The sequence below is a fragment of the Carettochelys insculpta genome, chromosome 2 (genome assembly GCF_033958435.1).
Source record: "Carettochelys insculpta isolate YL-2023 chromosome 2, ASM3395843v1, whole genome shotgun sequence".
NCBI lineage: Eukaryota > Metazoa > Chordata > Testudines > Carettochelyidae > Carettochelys > Carettochelys insculpta.
In genome coordinates, this window is record NC_134138.1 from 273,259,049 (window position 1) to 273,285,555 (window position 26,507).

Genomic DNA, 26,507 nt, shown 5'->3' on the forward strand with positions numbered 1-26,507 from the left:
CATGAGCCAGCAGACATTCCTGGAGCTATGCCAGCGGCTCACCCCTGCACTGAGGCACCAGGACACCGCCATGCGGCGTGCCCTCAGTGTGGAGAAACTGGTCGGCATCGCTGTCTGGAAGCTGGCCACTCCAGACAGCTACAGATCCATGGGGCAGCAGTTTGGCGTGGGCAAGGCCACCATCGGGGCTGTCCTCATGGAGGTAAGAGGACCCGGGTGGGGGGGCCTGGGGTGGAGGGCAGCCCTGGGGTGGGAGGGAGGCCTCATGGGGAGGGAGCCCTGGGGGGGAGGGCCAGACACACCCTGCACACCCCTCGCTGGTGCTCTCCCATGTCCTTCCCCTGCAGGTCGTCCGCGCCATCAACGCCCTGCTCCTCCACAGGCTCGTGCGGCTTGGGGACAAGGATGCCGCCATCGCGGGGTTTGCCAGCCTGGGCTTCCCAGATTGCTTTGGGGCTCTGGATGGGACCCATATCCCCATCCGTGCTCCGGAGCACAACAGAGGACGCTTCCTGAACAGGAAGGGCTACCATTCGGTGGTCCTCCAGGCCTTGGTGGACAGCCGGGGACGCTTCCTGGACATTTATGTTGGGTGGCCTGGCAGCATCCACAACGCCCGGGTGTTCAGGAATTTGGGCCTGTGCCGCCGGCTGGAGGCGGGGACCTACATCCCCCAGCGGGAGATCCCTGTGGGGGACACCACCATGCCCCTCTGTGTCGTCACAGACGCGGCGTACCCCCTCCAGCCCTGGCTCATGCACCCTGATACGGGCCATCTCTCAGCCAGCCAGGAGCGCTTCAACCTGCGCCTGAACCATGCACGCCAGGTGGTTGACCGCACTTTTGGCCACCTCAAAGGGTGCTGGAGGTGTCTCCTCACCCGCCTTGATGCAGGCCCCACCAACATTCCCCAGATTGTGGGCGTGTGCAGCGCCCTCCACAACCTGGTCAAGAGCAAGGGGGAGGCCTTCTTCCAGGACTGGGCTGTGGAGGCTGGCAGGGCCGACGTGCAGCCACCCGCTGCCCCCAGTTGCCAGGTGGACCCCGAGGGGATCCGGGTCCGGGAGGCCCTGTGGGCCCATTTTGACCAGGCTGCAGGGTGAACGCTGGCAGGCCCCCCACTGCACCCCCCCATCCTCCACAACACTCCCTGCCCCCACGCCCACACCATAGAGCACCCAGGAGCACACACACCCCCACTTTTCTTGCAAATAAAAATGGACCTGTTGTTTTTGAAACCAAAAGCTGGTGATTTCTCTTATTATTAATACTACAAATATATATAGAGGGAGCAGAACAAAAGGGGGGAACTATTTACATGGGGGGGCAGGTACCATATAAAAGAACAGGGGTGTAACACAAACTATATACACAAAAATATGATGGGGGATATGTACAAAGGGGGGGCCACGTCCTGGGCCCCGCATCTCTCTACTGTCCGGCGCCCGGGGTTGGCGGGCGCGACCCTCGCCTCGGCCTGAGCCCTGGCCGAGGCTGGGTGGGGGCCGGGCGAACCGGCAGGTATGGCTGGCGGGTGTCAGCAGGCCCCAGGTCCCCCTCGGTGGAAGGCCCCAGGGTGGTGGACGGCGGTGGGACGGCGGTCGGAGCGGCGGTCGGAGCAGCGGGCAGGGTGGGCAGAGCGGCAGCTGGAGCGACATGGAGGGCCAGGTATTCTGCTATGCGCTCGAATGTGCGCATGATGGACCCCCATGCCTCCTGGCGCCAGGCCAGCGCTCGCTCCTGGAGCTCCAGCCACCACTCCTCCACCCGCAGGCGCCGCTCTGACACCTCCAGCTGACACCGGAGGGTCGTGAGCAGCTGGGGGGTCTGTGGCCGTCCTCGGGTGGTGGCTCCACCGTCGGCCCTGTCCTGGGGCTGGTTGGTGCTCCGCCGAGGGGCTGGCCTGCAGCGATGGCCCCGGTTGGCTCTCCGGGACCACGGAGACCTCACCGGTGCTCTCCGGGCCCTCCAATGGTGCAGCTGCAGAACACAGGGGGGAAGAAGAGTGGAGACAGCTGTTAGTGTGGGCCCCGAGCCGTGGCCCTTGTCCCCCCAGCCCTCTGCTGCTGGTTCCCCATCCCCGTCCCCGGGAGATGCTGCTGATGATGATGGGTGTCCCACCCCCTCCCCCCCAGGGGACCCTAGGTTCTGCTCCCCTCATCCCCAGGGATGGGGCATGGCGCTGTCCTGCTGGGGGGCAGGGGCTGATGCACTCTTCTGAGGGACATGCCACTGCTGTCCTTTGGGCCATGGTCATTTGGGCATGTGGAGGGCCCTGGTCATGTCTCTTGTCCCCGCCCCTTAACCCTGGGAGTGTGCACCGGGGGTGGTACATACCTGATGGTCCACTCCCACAGTCGGGGGACACCCTCTGGAGCTCTGGGATGGCATGGTGATGTGGAGCCCCCCGTCGCTGGAGGAGGATTCCCCCTCCTCCTCCTCCGGCATCCCAGGGATGGGCTCCTGCGGGGGGGGGTGGTCCCTGGGGTGCAGGGTTTGCCTCCGGGGCGGACTCCGCCTCTGGGGCCTGCTGGGGCTCGTCGGCTGAGGTGTCAAGAGTGGCCGGAGGGGAGGACGTGTGCCGGGGGCCCAGGATGGACCTGAGCTCCCTGTAAAAGGGGCAAGTGGCGGGGGTGGCCCCAGATCAACTGGCTGCATCCCGGGCCCAGGCGTAACCCTGCCGCAGCTCCTTAACCTTACTCCTGATGTGGTCAGGAGTGCGGGCAGGGTGACCCCGGGTGGCCAGGCCCTCGGCCAGCCGAGTAAACGCATCTGCGTTCTGCCTCTTGCTCCCCATTACCTGGAGCACCTCCTCCTCACTCCAGAGCCCCAGCAGGTCCCGAACCTCAGCCTCCATCCAGGAGGGGCCCCGCTGCCGCTTCCCAGACTGGCTGCCAGGCTGGGAGCCCTGGCTCCCCTTGGGGGGGGTGCCCTGGGGGTACCTTGGGGGCTGGCGGGCGGCCATCGCAGCGGAGGTGGTGGCTTAGGGCTGCAGGGAGGCATGCAGGCTGGCCGCGTGTCAGTGCTGCCGCCTGCACGCGGTCTCAGCTTCCTGCAAAGGAATGCAGGGGGGCGGGGAGCTTTAAGGGGCCGCTGCACACGGCAACCATAGAGCTCAGGGGCTGGAGAGAGCATCTCTCAACCCCTCAGCTGATGGCCGCCATGGCGTACCCCACTATTTCGATGTTGCGGGGCGCGGATCGGCTACACATGCCCTACTTCGACGTTCAACGTCGAAGTAGGGCGCTATTCCCATCTCCTGATGGGGATAGCAACTTCGACGTCTCGCTGCCTTACATCGATTTCAACTTTGAAATAGCGCCCGCCACGTCTATACGTGGCGGGCGCTATTTTGAAGTTGGCATGGCTACTTCAAAGTAGCCGGCACGTGTAGGCGCGGCTCATATGTGTAGGTTAGATATTAGGAAAAACTACTTCATCAGGGGGTTGGTGAAGCATTGGAATGCGTTGTCTAGAGAGGTGGTGGATTCTCCATCCCTTGAGGTTTTTAAGTCCCAGCTGGACAAGGTCCTGGCTGGGATGACTTAGTAGGGGTTGATCCTGCTTGAAGCAGGGGGCTAGACTAGATGACCTCCTGAGGTCCCTTCCAGCCCTGTGATTCTGTGAATTCCCTGAAAGGGGGCTCTAAAGAGAATGGAGAGAGACTGTTCTCAGTGGTGACAGAAGGCAGAACAAGGGACAATGGTCTGAAGTTACAGAGGGTGAGGTATAGCTTGAATATTAGGAAAACCTATTTCACTAGGAGGGTGGTGAAACACTAAAATGTGTTACTGAGAGAGGTGGGAATCTCCATCCTTGGAGGTTTTTAAGTCCCATCTTGACATAGCCCTGGCTGGGATAATTCAGTTGGGGTTAATCCTGCTTTAGGCAGGAGCTGGACTAGGTGACCTCCTGAGGTTTCTTCCAGCCCTAGAATTCTATGACCCATTTCAGATCCAGCAGCTGTTACAATGGCCAGCTTCTTTCTCCTTTCACCAGGACTCTCATACAACCTGACTCAAGAGGAAATAATGCATTTCTCAGCTAATCTTTTCCACGTGAGAATTATTGTTCCAAATGTAGTTCTAGCTACAATTGGGTCCCATTCAAACCAAAGCATCAGCACAGAAGTTGAGTTGCCAAACGCGCAAGGTAAGGCATGGACATGTGGGGTATGAGAACACCCATACTTGGTCTGACCAAAGATCTATCTAGCCCCATATCCCTTCTTCCAACAAAGGGCAATGCCAGGTGCCCCACTGGCAATAACAGAACAGGTAATCATCCTGTGATCGATCCTGTCACCCATTCCCAGATTCTGGCAAACAGGTTCTAGAGCCCCCTCCCTGCTCATTCTGACCAGTAGCCATTGATAGATTTATCCTCCTTGAACAGGCTTTTATTTTTTTCTTAAATCTCTGTTCTAGTTGTAGCCTTTACAACTATCTGTGGCAAAGAATTCCAAAGGTTGACTGTAGATTGTGTGAAGAAATACTTTTTTGTTTTTAACCTGCCGCCTAATAATTTCATGTGGCAACCACTACAGGGTGAAGCTCTCTAGTCTGGACCTGGTGCCAAAACAAGAGAATTTGCTGGAGCACAAGAGGTCAATAATGTCTAGCAGCATTACCAACACTTCCACTGCCTCTTGCGCTCATTGACATTTAGGAGTAAATAACAGCACAGAACACTGAGAGCCAAGACTGCTGGTTGTAAACAGACTTTATGGGACCACAGGAAACTTGGTCACACCCAGGATAGGTGGTCGTACAGCTATCTCAAATCATACCAGATTACAGATGTTGCAGGACGAAACAGTCCGGATTAGAGAGGTTTGACCTGTAGTATTTGTGTTATGAGACATAAACCTTTACTTATTTACCTTCTCTACAACCATCCTGATTTTATAGACCTTTATCATATATTCCCTTAATTGTCTCTTTTCCAATCCTAGTCTTAGTTGTCACTCCTCATTTGGAAGCCCTTCCACACCCCTAGTCATTTCAGTTGCCCTTTTCTATACTTTTCTGATGCCAGGACATCTTTTTTTGAGATGGAATGACTGACTACATCTGCACACCAGTATGCAAAGAGGGGGCATACCATGGATTCATATAGAGGCAATTTAATTTATTGTCTCATGATTTATCCCTTTCTTAATGGATTCCCAACATTCTATTTGCTCTTTGGATTGCTGTTGCACATTGAGTAGATATTTTCAGAGAACTATCCACAATGATTCCAAAATCTCTTTCCTGAGTTGCAACAGCTAAGTTAAAGCCATCACTTTAAATTAATAGTTTGGATTATGGCTTCTAATGTGCATTATGTTGCATTGATCAACATTGAATTTCATTCACCATTTTGTTGCCCAGGCACCCACCTGGTATCCCACATCAATTTGGGCCATGTTTATGCTAGGGTAGATGTACAGTAACGTACAAGAGTGCAAAAGGCAGTTGTAGATTTAACTTTTCTGCTGATCACAGAAAATGCTAGCAGGGATCATAGGATTTATTTTGATCAACTAGAAGTTGTTAAAAGTACAACTTTCCTCAACTACACTTGGTCTTAAAAAGGTTCAACACACTTTTTCATCCTAGGGAAGGCAAGGCCTGGAAATTTCAAAAGCACCTTATGTTTACACAGCAGAAACAGGGCAAAAGACTCAAATTTAGACCTAGCATCGTTGAACCACCGTATCTAAGGGTATGTCTTCACTGCCTGGGGGCGGGGGGGAAATCAACCCCTATATGCCTCAATCTCGTGAGGCCTAAGGGAGATTGATGTGACAGTTTCTTCCATCAACCCCTCTCAATGAGAATAAAACAGGTAAGTTGATTGTAATCAAGTTGATTCCCGCTATGGAAGTGCACATCTACAATCAACTTCAAGGTCCAGTGTAGACCTGGTCTAATAAACCTCGGTTGATATAATGTGTTGACCAAAGGGATGGAAGAGAGGCATGTAGAATAAAAAGTTAACAGCAGAATGTGAAAAAATGCAAGTTGAACTTACACCTTTAGCTTATAAATCCCATCACTCATCTCCCTTACACAACTCCCAAAGGAGACTAGAAGGAGTCTGACTTGCCTTTCAATTTTGTACATTGAACATGATTTTTATGGGCACATCTGTCCTACGAGACCAAAAATGGTCAATCTCCTTTGTCTGGACTTGAAGAATTCCCTTGAAGATTTTCTTCTTTAAAAAAGAAACTTGTTGTAGATGCCACTACCCTTTGTAAAGATTGGTTGCTGCCCCGCACCACAGATGCGGTAGTTGCAAGATCAGATGTATCTTTTTAGCACTTTGTGCAGTCCAGTTTTGAAACATGGGGTTGAACATCTATTGCTTTGAAGCATAGCTAGCAGATGGTGCAACACACCTTAGAAGCACCCAATCAGGACTACAAGCAGACACTCCTCTGAAAAAACAGAGCGCCCATGCAGCCCATTGATTATTACAGCAACATTTCAGCCAGAGTGGATTTTAAATCTATTTGTTAAAGACACTCAACTCCTCTTTTCTTTCAGTTATTCTCAAAAGACTTTCTACCATTCTTGACAAGTTTGGTGTGTACATTTAAAATGCAACATTGATGAAAAGCTTGATTAGCTGTTTGAGGTGTTTCAAGTTATAAATGAACACAACTATTATAAAAAATCATTTATTTTTAGTCCAGTCATTAGATATGTACATATATACATACACACATGCAAAATGACTTTACATACATATACACAGGTTCAATTGTTAACACAGTGCAAACATTTTTTTAAAAAGGTACCAGCTAGACTTTCAAGAAACCTTACCAGATCTTTGGTTAAAAAGGCCAGATTTCATAAGTTGCTAAGCCCTCATAAGTATTTTAACTGTAAGGAACTTTACTCTCAACCTGTTTGTGTTACATTTCTAGATGAACAACCGTTCCAAGGGACTTAATTCACACTTTTAGTTTTCACATTAAGTGGATAAACAAGTGATTTTAAAAATGGTCCGAGGTTCTGACAAAAATAGGATTTTAAAACAAGGTGATTCAATATTGAACACATTCTCACCCAGATTTTGTTCTCAAATAAGACACTTTTTATTCAATCTTGAAGGACTCGTACCAATGTCAACTATTTTATACCTTTTCCTGTTTCAGCAGGAGAGAGCATTTAAACAGGTATTATACACACACAGTCCACAGAGATAACGTACCAAGAAGCCAGTTAGCCAATTGCAACCCAAGCTGAAATAAATTTTGATTTTAATGGACATGCGTTGCCAAATGAATGTTCCCAACACTGCCCATCCTACTTCCATTGTAGCAAATTTCTGTCAGGTGTTTTGGTCATTCACCAAACAGAGGGTCTAATGAGACAAGCAAAACACTGTAAAGAGAGATGCTATTATTTTCCCTAGAAAACCTTGGGTAAGAAGATTCCCTCCAATAGGCAAATCCCCTGATTCATTATACTTAAACCCAGCCTCTTCGACCGTATGTACTCCAGACAGCTAACCCTCCCACCACTTGCAACACTGTGGCTATGCTGGTTTTGGCATGCCAGCAGGATCAGAGCTGGTGCGAGTACCTCCACCTTCATCTACAATTCACATCTCCAGACAGAAGTGTTGACGTACCCATGTGATATAAGTACCCAAGTCTATGCAAGACTAGCCTTTATTCAATACATTTCATGGAGATAAGTATAACACCACCAGGATCAGGGTCCATGGGAGAGAGAGAAATTCTAGCCTCTCATTAAGGTTTTCCCATGTACAAAATAAAGCTCCTACCCTTTTTCCTAGGGGAAACAGCCTTCCCATTATAAGTCATTATGTTGTCACCTGGCTAAGGTGGGTCTACACAAGGCATTAGAATCAAATATGTGAATTTCCCAAAACCAAGACAGCTTTTACTCATGAGTCATGTCCATGGCTTATTTTCCACTACAACCTCTATTCATATGAGCAGAACGAGTTACAAGTACTACTTGGCTGAATGCTACGAAGGGTCTCCCTGAAAACTGGATTTCTGCTCCGATTACCATTAAAAACAAGTTGAGGAGCAGAACTTCAACTGAAGGTCAGCAAAATCTTACCCAACACAAAACAAGCCCAATCTGTAAAGCAAGAAAACTTTCACATTAATGGTGCTTCTGTGTTACAGAAATTAAGAACATTCTGATTAGCTTAATTTAAAATGTCAAAATGTCAGTAGAGAGCTTTGGCTCATCTTCAACAATAATCCAGACATGAACGAGAAGGAAGTTTGAATTTTGATAAGTTAAAGGCAAACCTGGCCACAGCTTAGCATACAGCATATCAAAATGTCATCTGACATTTAACTGTTTCTTGTAATGGGAGTAATATTAAAAAAAGACCAACAACTGCTTCTTCATTGTGCTTTTTGATTCACTGGAGGGAGAAAAAAAAAAAAAAAAACCTTGATGTGTTCAAAAAAAAAGATGTTATAATTTTAGGCTTCCTTAGGCATATATTTTACTATCAGTTCAGAAATATTAAAAACCAATTAGGGTCTAAAGAAAACATGCACAAAAAGGAAATTTGCAAGTGGTATGTTAACCACGAAGTCTGGGAACTGCTGCCTAAGTGCAGTCCACACAGTTTCAAGCAGTTTTTCCTGACCCTTAACCTAAAGGTTTCTCTTCCTGAGTTTCATTCTCTTAGACTTAATTATGCCTGTGTTACCAGCTTTTCTCTCTCATCTGACCTGATACCTGAAGGACAAAAACCCCCAAGAAAGGTCAATCCCTTCACTACTCTAAGAGTTAACATACCTCCATAATATTACAGCTAAAAGTGTCCTGTAATTTTTCAGTCATGACTCTTCACTCACCATCCAAACAGGGTGCATCAAAAAAAAAACCTAGACATTCTTTATACAGACACAACTTACCAAGAGAGTATCAAAAAAGTATTCATATACATTTTAAATGTCAATATATATTTCAGCACATGAAATATCAGAATATACAGAGCAGCAAAAGGTGGAAAAATTCAGTTCTTAATGACTATATTCGAAAGTGCATGCTCATAAATTAACCTTCGCATAAGAGCTTAAATGTAAAGAGAACCTACTCTTACTTTCCAGGATGGGGAATGGACTTCTAATTGCTAATTGTGAAAGGTGGAAATGCTGAGCTGTCATGAATAAACTTGCAAGATTTATTTTATCTGTACAAAACAAACATACAGCTGCTCTTTCAAACATTGTGACCTTCAACAAGAAAATAAAGGCCACCAAGGATCAAAAGTCAGTTATGTGGGTTTTTTTTTTGTTTGGTTAATGCAGCTTTAATAAAAAAACAAACCATAAAAAAAAAACACTTACTGACAACTTCAGAATGAGATCACACTTTACCAACAAATTAAGATGTACTTGAGACATTTTATGCCCTTTATGGTTTTTAAAAAGGCTTCTGCACTCTCTCTCTTTTGTTCCAGGGGTTCGCAAACTGCATTGCCTCATGACTCCCTTCTGACAACAAAAATTACTACACGATCATAAAAGGCAGGGGGACTTAAGCCTGAGACCACCCAAGCCCTGAGTGGGGATGGGACCAAAGTCTGAGCCATGGGGTGAACCGCAGGATTCAGCTCCAGTCCCCAGTTAGTCTAATCAAACCCTAGTGACCCCACTAAAATGGGACTGTGAGCCACTTTGGGTTCCCACTCCAAAAGTGGAAAACTGCTGCTTTTTAGACCCCCCCCCCAATACACCTGAGTAGAATTCCCCTAAAATCCCACTAAGCATTTCTTCCAATTACCAACTGAACTAATTATGGCAAATACCTCCTTAGCTTACATCTGTCATGCAACTTGACATCTATAGATGAAAGTATTGTGTTATCCACACTTTTAAAATTGGTCTTAGTTTTGATGTACAGTTTCAATATCTTCTGTCAAACTCCCTTGGCAACACTGAATTACTCAACTGTTTCAAAGCAAATGAGACACGAGAGACGGTTTGGTGTTAGTCAAGGAGTACAATATAGAGCACTGAAGGTTCCGAACGGCAGTGAGAAATTCCAACCATCATGAATGCTTGCAAAGAGTCTACAATGCACAGCTGAACACCACACAAAAGTCTCTTGAATGTCTCTTTGATACCAGTTATAAGAATGTGGTTTATGTAATGCTTTTGTTTAAAAAAATCTCACATTGTGATAATCACTGCATTTTTTAAAAAAAAACAACCCAAACTATTTTTGGCCAGTGTGAGTAAACACAGGAGTTTTTAAAATGTGAGTAATGAATCCCAAATTCGTTTTCATACTCCAAAATCAGGCTGCTTCTCCATCAGTTGCCTTGTCAGTATCTGGTATGAAGAAAGAGATGCCACTCCTACGTGAAAGAGTATTTGCCAGACGTTCCTTAATCCATATAAGTAAATGTTGCATAGACAAATAGAGAAAATCAGTACAAACGCCTTCATCTTCCTTGCTGAACTGTGGAACAGGAACAAATAACACTGAAACAGCACCAAAGAGACAGTGTTAACATCAAACTGAATGTACAGCCAATGATCACAGCTTACAACTGTTGACACTTATGCAGAGATGCACCTGCCATTAAAATGCATACAAGAAGCTTTAAGTTCTTTTTTCAAGTTTTATCTATTAAGACCCCATCCATCCAACAGAAATGAATTGGTGGCCTGAATCCAGATCTTACTGAACAAATATTGCACCCACAAAAAAAAAAAAAAAAAAAAAAGAAGCCTGCCAGCACAATTGGCACCCTTGTTGGTAGTCTCAGAAGGATTAGAAAGAACTAGAAAGTATGAAAGCTGAACTTTGATCTAAGACTCAAATGTGATCCTCATTGGCTGAAGGCCTAGAAGGATGAAGCTCAACAATAAGGAGGTCTGAGACAATCCTATACTCACTCCTGCTCTACCTCTTCTGGGCATAGTTAAAGCCACGATTTTATCCCAGAATTCATTTAAATACTAAAAAGATATAATTTACATGTGCAGTCCATTGCTTCAGTGTGTTTTAAAGCGTCCTCCTGCAGTGGCTGATCCATATACCAGGGTATGAGCATAGTAGGCATGCTAGCTAGATGAGTTACTCGTTTAGATTAAGCAGACAAGACTCACGCCATAGCACCATAGATCCTGTGTTCAAACCTCATTGGTGACACCAGTGGGGTCGTTATATGTCCAGCACTTTGCACCGAGTATGAATATGCAGAATCACCTTCATAACGCTGTCCTGCCACAATCTAAGCGGGCAAAGAGCCCAAAACATATTTGTTAACATGTTCCACTCTCAGGTGGAAAACTGAGAAAGTCAAGAAAGATCTACTCCATGTAGAGAAGTGAAATTGACATACATCAAATTTTAGGAGCAGATCAATTCAGGTCCCCAAAGAAGTAATTACTATATGAAATGCTGGCCCAGAATAGTATTAGCTACATGATTACTTCTTACTGTGTGGATATGTACCATGCTGGGGCAGGTTAGACTTCTGGAAGTACAAGCATCAGACTCTACAGCCTGAGCTAAAAGACCCACACCCTGTTATCGGAAAACCTGTAGCAGATACAAATCTTTAAGTGGTCTATCCATTAAAGTACACAGAGAACCACCATAATTGTGGGTTACATATGTGTCAGCAGGGAGGATATGTGTCACCTTAACCACCTCCTGCTTGTTTTTGTAGGAAAAGCCAATTACTTTAAAAAGAGTGATAAGCATCACAGTCAGAGCATCAAAACAACCTAGAAGCTATGTGCTGCAATAAGGGACAAAGCCTAAAATACTGTCTGTCTCCTCCCTGCTAAGTTTCTGAAATTTTGTGAAATTTTTCCATCCAACATAATGAAATGAAGCTTTAATATCTGATTTATCAGCCTACAGTAACCTGACATGGCAAATAAATATTTCTGGCATATTAACTACACAAATACTGAAAGTGATACTTCACTGATGTATGCGTCTGCAATTCCTTTTTTGAAAGGAGGTCTGGAGTTGTATTCACACTTACAATTCTATCTTCATGCCAACTACAAAAAGTTGGATGCAATTTCGCTATTTTACCATTGCTCACATTTTCACAGTGCAATAATGCACAAGTTTATATCAAAAGTCTCAGCTTCTGGAAAAAGTAATACTTCATCCCACCTGAAAACTAGTCCTCCCTGTGGCAGGACTCAATCACAGAGGTCCATTTGGCACTTTACAGTAAAGATGAACTGTGTCTAGACTGTAATTGCTATTTAACAAGAGTCAAATTCTGCCCTCAAAATTTGTGCTACCCTCACTTCAGTCAGTGGAACTGAGCAGTTGTAGTAACAGAGCACAAACTTCTAATTAAGCTTTAGATTCTGCAGAAATCAGTGTGGCATTTTGTACATAGTAAATACACTGGCTCTTTCTGATGGAGATTAGAGATGATATCCATAACAACTCACTCTTTTAAAGAAATGCTGAGCAGGTCACAAAGCAAGATTTTTTTTAGCATTTAACATATTAGTTATATTCTAGAACGTCTCTATTTTAGCAATGAGAGTTAGTATCCAAGACTAAACGGCAACAATGAGCTTTTTCAAAAGCAGAAATTCAGCCAAACTAGATAAAACAGTTTAAAGTTTCAAAACTTATTTTTAAATTAATTGGAACATATGGTTTTGCCCATCTTCCCATGTATGCAAAGTCCAAGTTCCTCAAACAACAGAGCTCAGTTCAAGCACCTCATGACCCTGCCATCAGGATGAGTGATGTTCATTCGTACCTTGGCTTGTTTAGACATGAGCACTCATGCCTTATGTCCTTGTGCATCAGAAAGCCACAAAATTTAGTCAATATGCCAAAGTGCTAAGGAATGCCAAACACAGATGCTTGTCCTCCTATTGTACACCACAAAAGAGCACCTTTTCTCAGAGAAGAGAAGGGTTAATTCAGAGGTTGCAGCTACTATTTGAAATAATCCAAGACAACAGACTAATAGAATACTAGAACTGGAAAGGCCCTCAAGAGGTCATCGAGTCCAGTCCTCTGCACTCATGGCAGGACCAAGCACTATTCGGATAATCACTGATATTTATCTAACCTGAGCTATTTAAGAGCTCTAACGATGATGATGCCACAATCTTCCCAAGCAATTTGTTCCAGTACTCAATCACCCTAATGTTTAAGAAGTTTTTCCTAATGTCCAACCTAAACCTTGCCTGCTTCAATTTAACACCCTTTTAGATGCCTGAAAGCTGTTCTGTCCCTTCTTAGTCTTTTCTTTTCTAAACTAAACAAACAATTCTTTCAACCATCCCTCACAGGATGTTTCCTAGACTTTTAATCCTTTTCATTGCTCTTCTTGGAACCTTTTACAATTTCTCCACATCTTTCTTGAAATGTGGTGCCCACAACTGGACACAAAACTCCAGTGGTGGCCTAATCAGTACAGAGTAGAGCAGAAGAATCACCGAATTATCCAGCAGCTACCTTAAAAGAATGATTAGATTTATACAGGGATTAGATTATCCTAACAACGAAAAAGAGGGTGGCACATGCCATTAAAGAAATAAATTGGATAATGAATCCAGATCGTTCTAGATCAGCCCAGACACAGGATCAACTCCCACAGAGATTTGTCCCCAGGCATGTACATAGCATAAATTACAAATCCTTGTGTGAGTTCTGCCTGTTTATACCAGGGCTGGTCTATGGGTAATATCAAGTAGCAGTAACGTATTTGTGCATGCCACTGAGTTACAGATCAGTGCAAGGTAATGTAATGCAAGTTACACCTTTTACATCAGCAATGCCTTCTGCTGACTGAACAGAAAATCAGTTGCAACAACCAACATGAGTGCAGTCTATACCCCAGGAACACCAATCCTGGAACCTTCCCTTGCAACAAAGCCCGCTGCCAGCTTTGTCCACATATCTTTTCTGGAAAGACCATCGCTGGACCTAACCAGGTTATTCACAGAATCACGGGCACATTCTCATGTTCCTCAACTAACGTCATATATGCCAACAATGCCCAGATGCTTTGTACATTGGACAGACTTCAAACTCTCTTAGACAAAGAGTTAATGGGCACAAAACAGACATCAAAACACTCCAGATCCACAAACCAGTTAGTCAACATTTTAATGGAGTGGGCCATTCTGTTAATGACTTAAAGTTTGCGTGTTACTGAAGAAAAATTTTCACACAACTCTTGAAAGGGAAACAGCCAAACTGTCTTTTATATTCAAATTCAGCACATTAAACACATGGTTTGAACCGGGATGGAAATTTTCTGAGTCACTATAGGGGCTCGTCTGCATACTTGGCTTAATCTAATTCTTGACCTCCCGCCTCCTTCTACCCCTCTACACTCTGATTTACTCACCTTGATCATTTTTTTCTGATTTGTCCACCTTGATTACTGTTTTTGGTTCTCTGTGCCTTAAATATTGAGTCTGTTCCGGTATGGCTATGGTCTGAAGAAGTGGGTCTGTCCCACGAAAGCTCACCTAATAAATTATTTTGTTAGTCTTTAAAGTGCTACTTGATTGCTTCTTTGTTTTGAATACAAGAACTGTGACTAAATACAGAGATCAGTGATAAAGAGCTATTTTGTGAAGTAAACAGATGTGCATAATTGTCATTTTACAGTTGGAAAGACTGAGAGGCCGAGAAGAGATTTATTCAATGTTGCATTGAGTCAATGGCAGATATCAAATAAAATTTAGCAGGCCCTGGCTTTGTCTCAGGTTCACAAACAACTGTGGTGACTCCTAATGTATTATGGTAGCAAACACTGGAAAAAAATAAGGTTTGTGTCGTAGTATGTTCAAGAGTCTGTTTAGAAAGTATTTAAATGTGAAAGTTTTAAACTACAGGTTGAACCTCTAGTCTGGCACTCTCTCATACGGCAACATACATAACCCAGCATGATTTCAGTTAGGCACACATCCACTTATCATGGGTGTGGACAAGTTTCCTGTGGTCCCATAAAGTTTGTTTACAACCGTAAGACCAGGCTCTTACTGTTCCATGCCATTATTTAGCTCTAATTCACCCCAAATGCTTTCTAAGAGCACGGTAAGCAGTGGAATTGTCTAGCAGCATTACTAACACTGTTGACCTCTTGTGGTCTGGCAAATTCTCTTGTTTGGCAACAGTAAGGTCCCAAGGGTGCCAGACTAGAAAGGTTCAACTTATAGTTAATATAATTAGGACTAAAAGGTTTTGCAGTTTCTCTGACCCTGGTTTTAGCAGTTTAAAGAAAACAACACTGCAGGCTGGAATAGCACAAAGCATATCTATTATTGCTTTGGGGAGTTTTCATTCAACTAGTGGTTCATGCAAGAGGGCTACTGAAAACGTAAACCGTTTTTGACATACAGCAGACCCTTGACTTATGTGTAGGTTGCTTTCCTGGGTAACCATGCGGAAGTCAAATTTTCCGTTAAGTCAGGAAGGATAGGGGAGGGGCCCTGCTGCCTTCAGGTTCCCTAGTCCTGGCTGCACCTGGCCCTCTACTCCTATGAGCAGTGGGGAGCACAGAGCCAGATGTAGCAGTATCCGTCAGTTTCCTGGATCCTGCAAGTGGGAGGGAGGAGGGAAACTGGCCAGCGCTGCTGTGCCTGGCTCCCAGATGCCATCCACTCTTGGGAGCCAAGAAACTGACCAGTGCTCTTGTGGGAGCTGATCAGTTTCCCAGCTCCCACAAGTGAAGAGGAGCCAAGAGCCAGGCTGCCGGCTGATTCCTGACTCCCCACCACTCACAATTTCAACTCACATTATTGCAAGAAGCGAAACTGTAGAAGTCAGAGGTCATCTGTGAAATGAAGAGGATAGCAAACTTACACTAGAAGACTTGAGAGGAGCAATTAGTCAATATGCGCATAATGGGTGGAAATGTGGAGTCTTTATTTGCAGACTGCATGTATCCAATGGCCATTTTTACTCCTTGTCATGTACACATCAAAAGCAAAGAACTTCATCCAGCAAGCAGACAAAGTGCTCAAATGTCTTCTGTTCTGCTCATTGATCATACTCAACACGTTTGTTAGATGCAGTGCAGTAAATTTAAAAAAAAAAAAATGCAGGAAGAGTGCTAGAACACAACAGCTAACCTTATCATACCTGAAAAATGCAGGCTAGAGAAGAAAGGAGAAACGCTATTACATTTCCAACTCCCTCATGGTCTTCCTGTTTGGGGAAGATGACAAAGAAGATTTTCTTGTTAAGAGCTACCAAGTTTTAGATGATGCTAAGTGCTTCTAGACATTTCATGTATGTACAGTCCATGGAAGTACTTATTCTCATGCTACTTTGTATTCTGAGACTGTGATTGCACCAAAGTCAGAGTGGAGCAATATTCATTAAACCTCAAATTTCCTATATTTTGTTCATGCATCAATTTATGCCAAAAAATAAAACTGAAACACTAAATGATAGACTTTTTTTTAAAAGAGGTACTTCATACAGATTCCGCAATACATTTGTGCATTTTTCACATCACTTAGAAAAAGAAACGTGCAATTTATCAAAACAGACTTCTTGAAGTGGGACTATGTAAAATCCATCCAGGAGGTCAAAAATATAGGAATCTCCTCCATCTCTCAAAATGAACAATATCACTCCACTCCCTCCGGTAAAAAAAAAGATTTTAGAACATACCCAGAAGCTCTAAAAATTCTAGCTCTGACAGATCAGAGTGCACGAAGTATATTCACTCATCTGACTAAAGCTCGCTGAATAAAGAAAACGTACACCATAACGTTTCAAGTTTACAATAGCTACCAATGATCTAATACCTGCATAAATCTAGTCCTCCTGCCCCACACTTCAATTCAGTCAATAAAAAGTTACCTGAAAAGAATACTCTGCTAAATGGACTCCACGAATGAGGTTCAAAGCACCACACATGATGTTGAGTACAAGAGAAAGAATCCCCAATGGAGTTACAGGTTGCATTCTGTAGGTAGGGGCTGCAAACAAAGATCGAGAGACAATTGAAAATTAATTCCAATTATGTCATTCTTTTTTTTATAAGGCAACTCTAATCCAGTCTAATTACGGGTTGTAGATATTCTAGGCCCTGTTTACTCTGTGGCAAGACAGAGTTTAATTGCTCATGGCAAGGTATGCACAGTTGTGGTTACACTCCATTGCTAAATTCACCAAGAAATCTGGAGCAGATACAAATAACAGAAGTGATTTTTAACAGACTTAATGATATGATCCGTCCATTAGCACTTGCATTCTGTATCTGGATCGAAAGTGTCAACTTATGAGACACCTAAGATTTCAATTGTCAGCATACTACTGATGTGTGTGAAGACACTTTTATTCTTTGTCAGCAGATAAGCAGGTGGTTTTGGCCTCCAGCAGGCATGGGAGGTGGCTTAAAGTCCTGCCACTCAAGAAGCAGTGTTATCTTTTGGCACTGGAGAGGAGAAATATCTCCCCTTTGTGGGATGAGATGACTTTACCCATAAGGATGGAAAGGGGCTTTAACTCTAGGGGTACAGCTACACTACAGGATTCTTTGGATAGCCCTTCCCTACTGCAGGCCGGTAAAGAAGTAGCATGGAAAAGCTTGGAGGCTCCCTGCCGCTGAACCCATTCTCTGCAGCAGAGAAAGGCATTAGCAAAGGGTTCAGCTTACTCCACTGTTCTCCCCACTTCCAGAATACCTCCTCCTCCGTGAAGAAAACTCTGGTAGCCAGGAACTGTTGACACCTGAAGCTTTTACCACCATGAAAAGCACATTGTGCCTGCACAGCAGGGCTACGTTGGAAGTGGTGTGATGCACTGACATAGCCTTGGTTTCTGACCCCAGCAAACCCTCGACAACAGCTTCACTGCTGGTATCCACATCCAACAATAATAGTTTAAGCACTTTGTCGCCAACATTAAGCCACCCTTGGACTTCACTCCAAAGAAGGAATTCCAGCACTGAGAGGGGAAGGGTAGTTGACACCTCAGATATTGGACTACAATTCTCTCTCACACCAACATCCAACAAGAAAGAAGGTGGGGGGGGGAGGTCATCAAGGAATGTTCCCAGACCTAAAGATGCTCCAGCCTTAGCCCAGATGTAACCACTAGCTAGTTGTTACACCAAACCTTGTTGCATAGCAGAGCTCTGCACTGCACCCTTCCCAACCACCCATGCCTAGGGAGGGAGGGCAGAGAGGCAGCTGGCACAGGAGATAACTGTACCAGTTTTCATGCCAGCCGAGAATGCCACTCTACCAGGTCAGGTCTCTGCTCAGCAGCTGCTGTGAATGTAGCAAAGAGCCTGCAAGCATGGAAGATAACATGGACCAGTGTTCCCTGGAAGATGAGCACTTTGGCAGCAGACCCCCAGAGATTCGGGTACCACCCAGCTTCTTAGAAGAACGCCCACAGCTGGCATGTGCAGCATATGCAAATGTCTCAGTGCACATAAAATTTATTCTGGACATTGAAGGAAAAAAACCATTAGATGTGGTTGATTGATGTGGACCACCATGTTACACCCATGGAAGCTTCATGAAGCCTAGACAAAATAGACAAGTTTTCTTTATACCCATAGCAGAAACTTCTTTTTAATAAAAGCAGCAAAGAGGATGGAAACGCATTTTTAACCAAAAATTTTTAAAAAAATGCACAATACCCAACTCACATATTTAAGCAGTATATAATGAAGGGTAACTACAAACAGTACATTTAAATTTGTTAAACTCAGACAATCACACGTAAGTAAGGCATTAAGAGACAGCAAATCCTTTACTGAAAGGGCCTCAGAACAAGAAGTGACCTTATTCTACCTCAAAAAAGCTTGTAGCAACACAGGGATGCAAAAGAGGATTATGTCCACCTTATAGCACCTTTAATCCAGCTGTCTCAAAATGCAGCACAAATATTACACCTGCTCAGGACAGGAACACCCCTAGAAGATAAAAACATCACAACATTTCATACTTCAATGAAATGCAACTACTGCTGGGATGGACTGTAGCAGCTGTTTAATCTAGTGATGCTAAGCAGTTTAAAGTAGGAATTTCATCAACTTTTTATTAAAATAAAGTCTTACCCTATAACTGAAATTTCCTTCGCAATGTGCATTTACAGCAAGCTTTAATGTTATTTGAATACAGTGGTTTAAATTAGCACTAATAAATAGCTATGTAATTAACATACCTGGAACCCCCCTCCCTATCTGCTTCTTTCTTAAAACACTGATTAATCTTGTGGTGCAATTTGCCAGCATCATGCAACGTTATTCTACAAGATTTTCCACCGAAATCAATGGTGCAAGTACCTCAGCCATTCAAATATGATTTTGCATAATAAACAGCAGCAATGAAATTTAACATCAAAATGAGTCACTGAACAGTGTTTAGTCGGATACACAGCAGCAGGTTTTATTTTCTCAGTCATCTGCACAGTTTACTGAGCACTACTCTAGATGGATTAAGTTTTACTAAAATAAACCACAGTTCCTAGTCTCTTGGCCAAAAAAAAAAAAAAAAAAATTCTAAGAAGAACAGTTTCTCCCTCCACCATCTAGCTATCCCAGAATTGCAAACTGCCAAGTTAGTTCATGCAGACAATAGGTCTCAGCGCTCAGTCACACTCCTCTGACATACTTGAGAGAGCGTTCTTACAATGGATATGGCAGCTGTGGCAGGCTGTCATCGGTAGCACCTGATACCAAGTGGAAGACAGACTATTGCATGTCTTCCCCTTACATCACACACAGCTGTGTATAGTTCTGAAGGGTCAGCAAAGAAAGCAAGACTCATGTCTCCTCCATCTAAGCATCAAATGGGATGGAACTCTCACTTATCATTGCTACTCACAAAGACAGTGAGTAAGGTCAAAACACATGACAATCTGCTCAGAGACCAGGCCAGAATGACAGGGGGTGCCAAAGCCCAACAATTCCACATTTCAGCCTTGGCACTCTGTTGCTCCACGGCAGAGTATTGCGCTCTTTTGTTTCACACAAAGATGACTGACACACAACTTAAGTCCAACGTGTATTATTTCAAGCACACTTAAATCTATTCTTCTACCACAGTTAGTGGTTCTCTGCAATAGAGCTTCACTCAGTGTTTGCAGAGAGGAAAGTGTAGCAAAGCTCATGATGACACTGCATGACACACCACATTTACCTTTAATTAATGACTTATTTAATTCACCACATGGTTGTCCACGTTCACATCACCTACAACAGGCAGGTATACCCGATAAGGCATTTATGGTAGAAGATGCATGGCAAGCTCTGCGGGCCCCAGAGGAAGTAACAATTACCTGGTCTTTAGACCCTTCTCACTGTCATCCCAGGTTTGATTTACAATGAAGGCAGTGGAGCCTTCTGAACTGGTTTGGTAGAGGACACGGAATCTGTGCTGCAGTGGATTACTCCAGTGGCCTTTCAGACCGGTGCTCAGCAACCTTTATCACCTCATGGCACAGCTTCAGCACTTGTTATAATTTCATGGCACACCCAATACATAACCCAATCCCCTCCCCATGAGCCAGACACCCCCAGGCCCTCACTCTAACCCAGCCTCCCTCTCCTCTTCCAGAACCAGGCACCCCCAAACACCTTCCCCACACCCCACCCCACTCTAACCCAATCTGTCTCCCCTCCTCCAGAGCCAGGCACCTCCAGCCCCCCCCTCCTTCAGAACCAGGCATCCCCAGCTCCCCACTATAACCCAATTCCCCACCCCTCCACCAGAGCCAGGCAATCCAAGCTTCTCCCCACTAAATCCATGCAGGTGACTCACCAGAGCCACCGCCACTGCTGCCACTGCCATACACTCCTCCCACCAAGCTGCAGAGCAGCAGAGGGCAGTCTGAGGCACACTAAACACAGCTTTGTGGCACACCAGTGTGCCACAGCACACCAGCCACAGAGCACTGTTTTAGGCATAGCCCACTATGTCACTGGGGCACAATGTCAATGGGACACAAACTATGACACATATCAATACTTGAATGCGATGAGGAATTTAGTTTGGAAAAGAAGATCTATCCAGGAGGCAAAGAGAATTAATACCATGGGAGAAAAAGTGGAAACTGCTACGCCTGATCTTGTGGGTTCGTTTCTGACTGGGAATTGATCCTTATACCTCATAATAAAAGTTTTTATTTCATTTTTATATATGAAGTCTGAGGAACACTTAGAAACGCTGTACTGGAGAAAGTGAATATAGAAAAATTATTTACCTTTTCCCATAATACAAGAACTAGGGGACACCAAATGAAATTGATGGGTAGTAGGTTCAAAACTAATAAAAGGAAATTTTTCTTCACACAGCGCACAGTCAACCTGTGGAACTCCTTGCCTGAGGAGGCTGTGAAGGCCAGGACTCTATTAGGGTTTAAAAAAAAAGAGCTTGATAAATTTTTGCAGGTTAGGTCCATAAATGGCTATTAGCCAGGGATAAAGTATGGTGCCCTGGCCTTCAGAACAAGGGCAGGAGATGGATGGCAGGAGATAAATCACTTGATCATTGTCTTCTGTTCTCCTTCTCTGGGGCACCTGGCATTGGCCACCGTTGGCAGATGGGATGCTGGGCTGGATGGACCTTTGGTCTGACCCAGTATGGCCATTCTTATCTTCTTATGTACTGCTTATTTCCATATTTGAGAGAATAAACCACAGCAGGATAAGCACCCTTTTACCAGCATAACTACAATCACGTTAGGGGCAACATTGATGTAGCTATTTCAGCAGGGGGAAAACACACACACACACACACACACACACACACACCCCCTATAGTAGAAATGGTTAAGGTGGTACATAAATAGTATGAATCCAGCTTTGGTGATCAGCGTTTGTTCTGTGCATATAAAGCAACAGTTTGTGCATCTCTCCAAGGAAATGCACCACCCTACAAATCTGTTCACTAAGCAATCGGGAGAAGAGTCACTTAAGATTTTTCTAACTTATTTCCTCTGCCAGTTTAACTAGAGATAGACATTACTGTTCATTGCAAATTCCCAAATTCCATTATTTCCATAGGGCATTGTACAATAGTTAGCTGCCAAGGAGCCAAGCAGGGAAATAAGGCTGACAGAGAGCTCAGATTAATGCACAATCCTTAACAGTATAAAATTAGACTCTGGCATTTCCATTTAATATAAGTGAGTTATTTTAAAATCAGCAAACAATTTATTTAAGATCTCACCTTAAGAAACCACAGTGCTTTAAACCGGATTTGTAAAACTGTTCAGGAGACGAGTGGTTTTCATTTGGGAGAACAGAGTGCTGCATAGCTTATTAGCATGTTTACCAGACAAATCCAAGCAAGATATTTTTCCATTTCATAAGTACCCTTTCGGTATCCAAGATGGAAATGTTCTCTCTTCCCCACATCAGCTATTTACATTCCTTAAGTGCCCAGTTTCTTCCAGAACTTCACTTACTACGTAAACCCCATCAAGACAGGAATTTAACTTTCCAGTCAGATGATGGCAACCACACTGACCAAAGGAACAATGCTATCACCTCGCTCGCAAGGACTGGACTCAAGCACTGCTTTTTAACATGGTGACAAAGGGATGCCCTCTGGCCAGAATATATCGGAGTAATGACCAGACTACATTCACCTTTGCTACTAGGAATAGCTAATCAGTGGATCTGGTCACAACATAGTTAAAGCATAGATAGAAAGTTACCTCATGACAAGAATGAAGTCCTGGGCACTGCCAGATTTTACCATTATACAAAGACATGATTAGGTCCTGCCTATACTGTATCTTTTAACCTTGCTGAAATCAGATCCCTGACTGTGTGTTGTAATCAAGCTTCCTGACTTGTGTAGCTATAATGTAGATAAACCCTTAGCTTCCTTCTAAAATTAGAACAGCCAGATTTTGAAGCAACAGAATGGGAATCAGCCACTGCTTCTGTTAATGATGGAAAATGAAAAACAGAGATATAGACAAAAGCAAGAAATGCTGAGTCAAGCAGAGACAGAGAGATGTGGCTGCAAATGGTTCTCACAATAAGGATGAAACAATATGCGTGAGTATTTTGGTTTGACCACTGAAAAAGAGCCAAAAGAACAAACCCAGATGAAAAACATGGAAGAAACTGAATACTGAGGTTAGAAGAACAGAATGTTTATTTAGGTCTGTCTTAGTAATATATACTTGTCCTGAAAGCAGCTGTACTAGTTTAAAACAGGCAGGTCATAAGTATGGCCATACCAAGTTCACAGTCCATTTTGGTGAATTCATGGCAATAGGATTTTAATAATCATAAGTTTCACGATTTCAGCTTTTGAAATTTGAAACTTCACAGTGTTGTAATTGTAGGAGTCCCGACACCAGGAACAGCTGTGGACGCGTTGCAAGGTTATTGTAGGAGAATGTGCAGTAATGCTACCCTTATTGCTGTGCTGCTGCTGCCGCCAACTGCGCTGCCATGAGAGCTAGGCATTTTGAGAGCAGCAGCTGCTGGCTGGGATCCCAACTCTAACAGCAGAGCCGCCACCAGCAGCTTCACAGAAGTAAGGATGGCCTGGTACCATTAGTACCAGCTTTACTTCCACACTGCTGCCTGCAGAGCTCGACACTCAGCCAATAACCACTACTCAGTGGCTGCCGAGCTCTGAAGGCAGTAGTGAAAAAATAAGGGTGGCAATACTGCAACCTCTCTAAAAGAATCTTGTCACCCACCCCCACAATTCCCTTTTGTGTCAAAACCTAGTCTGAGAAACGCTGGGTAAAAAGCATGCAAAAGACACATTTTACAAGGCTAAACCAGATTTCACAGTACGGGATGCATTTTTTTTCTCAGGTATCTAAAAGGGAGTCATAAGGAGGAAGGAGAGAACTTGTTCTTCTTGGCCTCTGAGGATAGAACAAAAGGCAACGGGCTTAAACTGCAGCAAGGGAGGTTTAGGTTGGACATTAGGAAAAAGTTCCTAACTGTCAGGGCGGTCAAACAGTGGAATAAATTGCCAAGGGAGGTTGTGGAATCTCCATCGCTGGAGATATTTAAGAACAGGTTAGATAGATGTCTATCAGGGATGGTTTAGATAGTACTTGGTCCTGCCATTGGGGCAGGGGGCTGGACTCGATGGCCTCTCGAGGTCCCTTCCAGTCCTAGTGTTCTATGATTCTATGATTTTTCGTGGCCATGAATTTGGTAGGACCCTAGTCATAAGATCAGTTTTCCCTTGAAGGAACAGTATTACTAACAACTTGTCAATCAAAATCACCTTGGTTGATAAATAAAACAATGTGGGTTTTTTTAATTAGCCCTACAGAACACTGTGAAACAGGAAAGTCAAGTTGTGTTTGAGCTGCCCATTACCAGTAATAAGACTGTACAACAGGAACTAATTGAGGAGAGCCATAAACCGCAGAAAAATCCAGCTCCCTGACATTAAATATTGCCACGAGATAACATGATTAAATATTAGTCATTTGTTTCATTCAATAAGTTATGCAGATATGACTAGGCAGATACGGGGAACAGACTTAAGTAAGAAGGTGCCATTTTTATAGCAATTGTGCATGATAAGTACATTTTTCAAGGTACTGTTACAGTGTTTGTTACAGTGTACTGTTACAGTGTTTGTTCTACAGTGTTAATTACATGAACCTCTCACTATGAAGTTCATACAGATGTTTATCATAACTGTACAATAGCATTAATTCCGATTTTTATTTACAGAAATGTAAGCAGTTATCTGCCTGGCTACTGCAGGACATGGGAAGTGCCATGAAACAATTCAAGATGGATAATTTTAAGTGAGGTCTCAGTGATTCTTTGGATCATTTTCTTCCTTGAGCTAAAGTGAGTCTTCTAGACTGGAAGTGTACTTTGTATCTTTGCTTATGGAAGCACATGACAATGAATCTCTCTCTCTCAAAAATTAAAGCCTCAATTTTCTGAAGTGAAAAGGATTGTGTAATGTGTAATTCCAGTTATCATGAACTTACACAGAGAAAATTATTTATGGTTAAGATGAGCTTCATTATGTATCTGCTATAAACACAAGAGTTCACGTCCTCTGTCACGATGAAAAATCTAGCCTTGAACAAGAACCATTTGTCAGAAGTTACACGTCGTGGCAAGGGCTCCTCTTCCCCTCAAACAATCTTCAGGGCCAGCAGCTCCCTCCCTTTGTTAGGGGTCAGATTAGCAGTTATTTCCTGGGGGTGGGAGTCCTGCTACTCCCTCTGGACTCCCTCCCCCAGCTATCTCCCATTCAGAGCTATTAGTGCTGTTTGTGTTGGTATCTCTCCCCACCCCCGCTTCCTCTACCTCTCTATTCCCCTGAGCCACCTTCCAACTGGGAGAGCTTTTAAAAGCCTGCCACAGGCCTTCAATCAGTCTGAGTGGAGCCACCTGGTCCTCATCTCCTGGGCCAGTTCCCTGCCAGCTGCTCCTGATTGCCTCAGCAGGAATGCACCTCACTAGCAAGGGAGTTGGCCTTTCTATCTCTTTTTGGGCTGCCTTCCCCCTTGCTGTACAGCCCTCTGGCCTGATTGTCATAATGTCAACTTGGGTTTTCATTTCAGAAAACAAACAAAAAACAAAAAAAACCCACAAACCACCACCACAACTGGTATTTTTAACTATTCGTCATAACTTAAAAGTAGCTACCAGAACAAACTTGTATTGTGGACATTAAAACTTTGCATACCCACAACTTACCAGAACCCATGTGTATTTCTGTGTGCCCATTAACCATCCCGTTCATCAGCTCAGTATCCTCTAGTTTCAGAAGCACAGGAGGATGGAACTTCAACTCTTCCTGAATCTTCTCCAAGTTGTTCTTCATTTGAGAGCAGTTTGTATAGTTGAAAAGGTGTTTTACTTTCTGAATAATATTATCTAAAAGAGGGTTTTGAGAAATATTTTAACTAAAACATTGGATGGTTAGTGAGCTGATATCCCAGATCTTCCTATCCCATTTGTTTAACCTTCATTCTATCATCTAAAATGTTACTCTTTACACAAATAGAAAGCAAAGTAACTATCACACTTCTGAATGCTGGACACGGACACGGACACGGACACGGACACGGACACGGACACGGACACGCCTCTTATTCCAGATATGCTTAAAACATGCTTTTCACTGCATGGTTGTCATGATCCAACCAGGGCTGAACAAGGTTCATGAATCATGATGAAGCCTTGAATGCAGATAGAACGCATCTACTCCACAAGACAGAGGTGTGTTTTAACTAGTGCCAGATGGGACCCAGAATTCAAACTGCGAGCAGCAACAGCTTCTCTGACCACATTGCATCATGATTTTCCTAAGACTTTTGCTACAAACAACTCAGATAGGCATTCCATAGTTTAATTTTATAACAGTATTCTCAAACAAAAGCTATCCCTCTTCACAAGTTTAAATTGCAGAGCCCTACAACTACAACCTACAGTATCATTTTGGTAACAATCACCCAAACCTCCCAGCTGTTCTCTAACCTAGCTTATTTGCTTATCTCTGAGCTATGAATGGTGGAGGTTGTTACATTAGTCATGATTATAAAAACTAATGAGGCAAATAAACT

At 44.0% G+C, this 26,507-nt stretch overlaps 1 protein-coding gene across 6 annotated transcripts in view; it reads right to left on the reverse strand.

Annotated features, from left to right (window-relative positions):
- Positions 1-6,671: 6,671 nt before the first annotated feature.
- Positions 6,672-26,507, reverse strand: part of SEC22C (SEC22 homolog C, vesicle trafficking protein) — a 29,146-nt gene continuing 9,310 nt past the window's right edge. For 3 of the 6 annotated variants that reach the window (XM_074985181.1, XM_074985182.1, XM_074985183.1), the window contains exons 4-8: positions 25,639-25,818; positions 16,827-16,945; positions 16,098-16,163; positions 14,356-14,479; positions 6,672-10,483 (exon numbers count right to left, since the gene is read on the reverse strand). In XM_074985181.1, coding sequence (XP_074841282.1) covers positions 10,296-10,483; positions 14,356-14,479; positions 16,098-16,163; positions 16,827-16,945; positions 25,639-25,818 — 677 coding nt within the window. In that variant the 3' untranslated portion in view covers positions 6,672-10,295. The remainder of the gene's footprint in view (positions 10,484-14,355; positions 14,480-16,097; positions 16,164-16,826; positions 16,946-25,638; positions 25,819-26,507) is intronic. The other 3 variants (XM_074985186.1, XM_074985185.1, XM_074985184.1) reach the window with 3 other exon arrangements.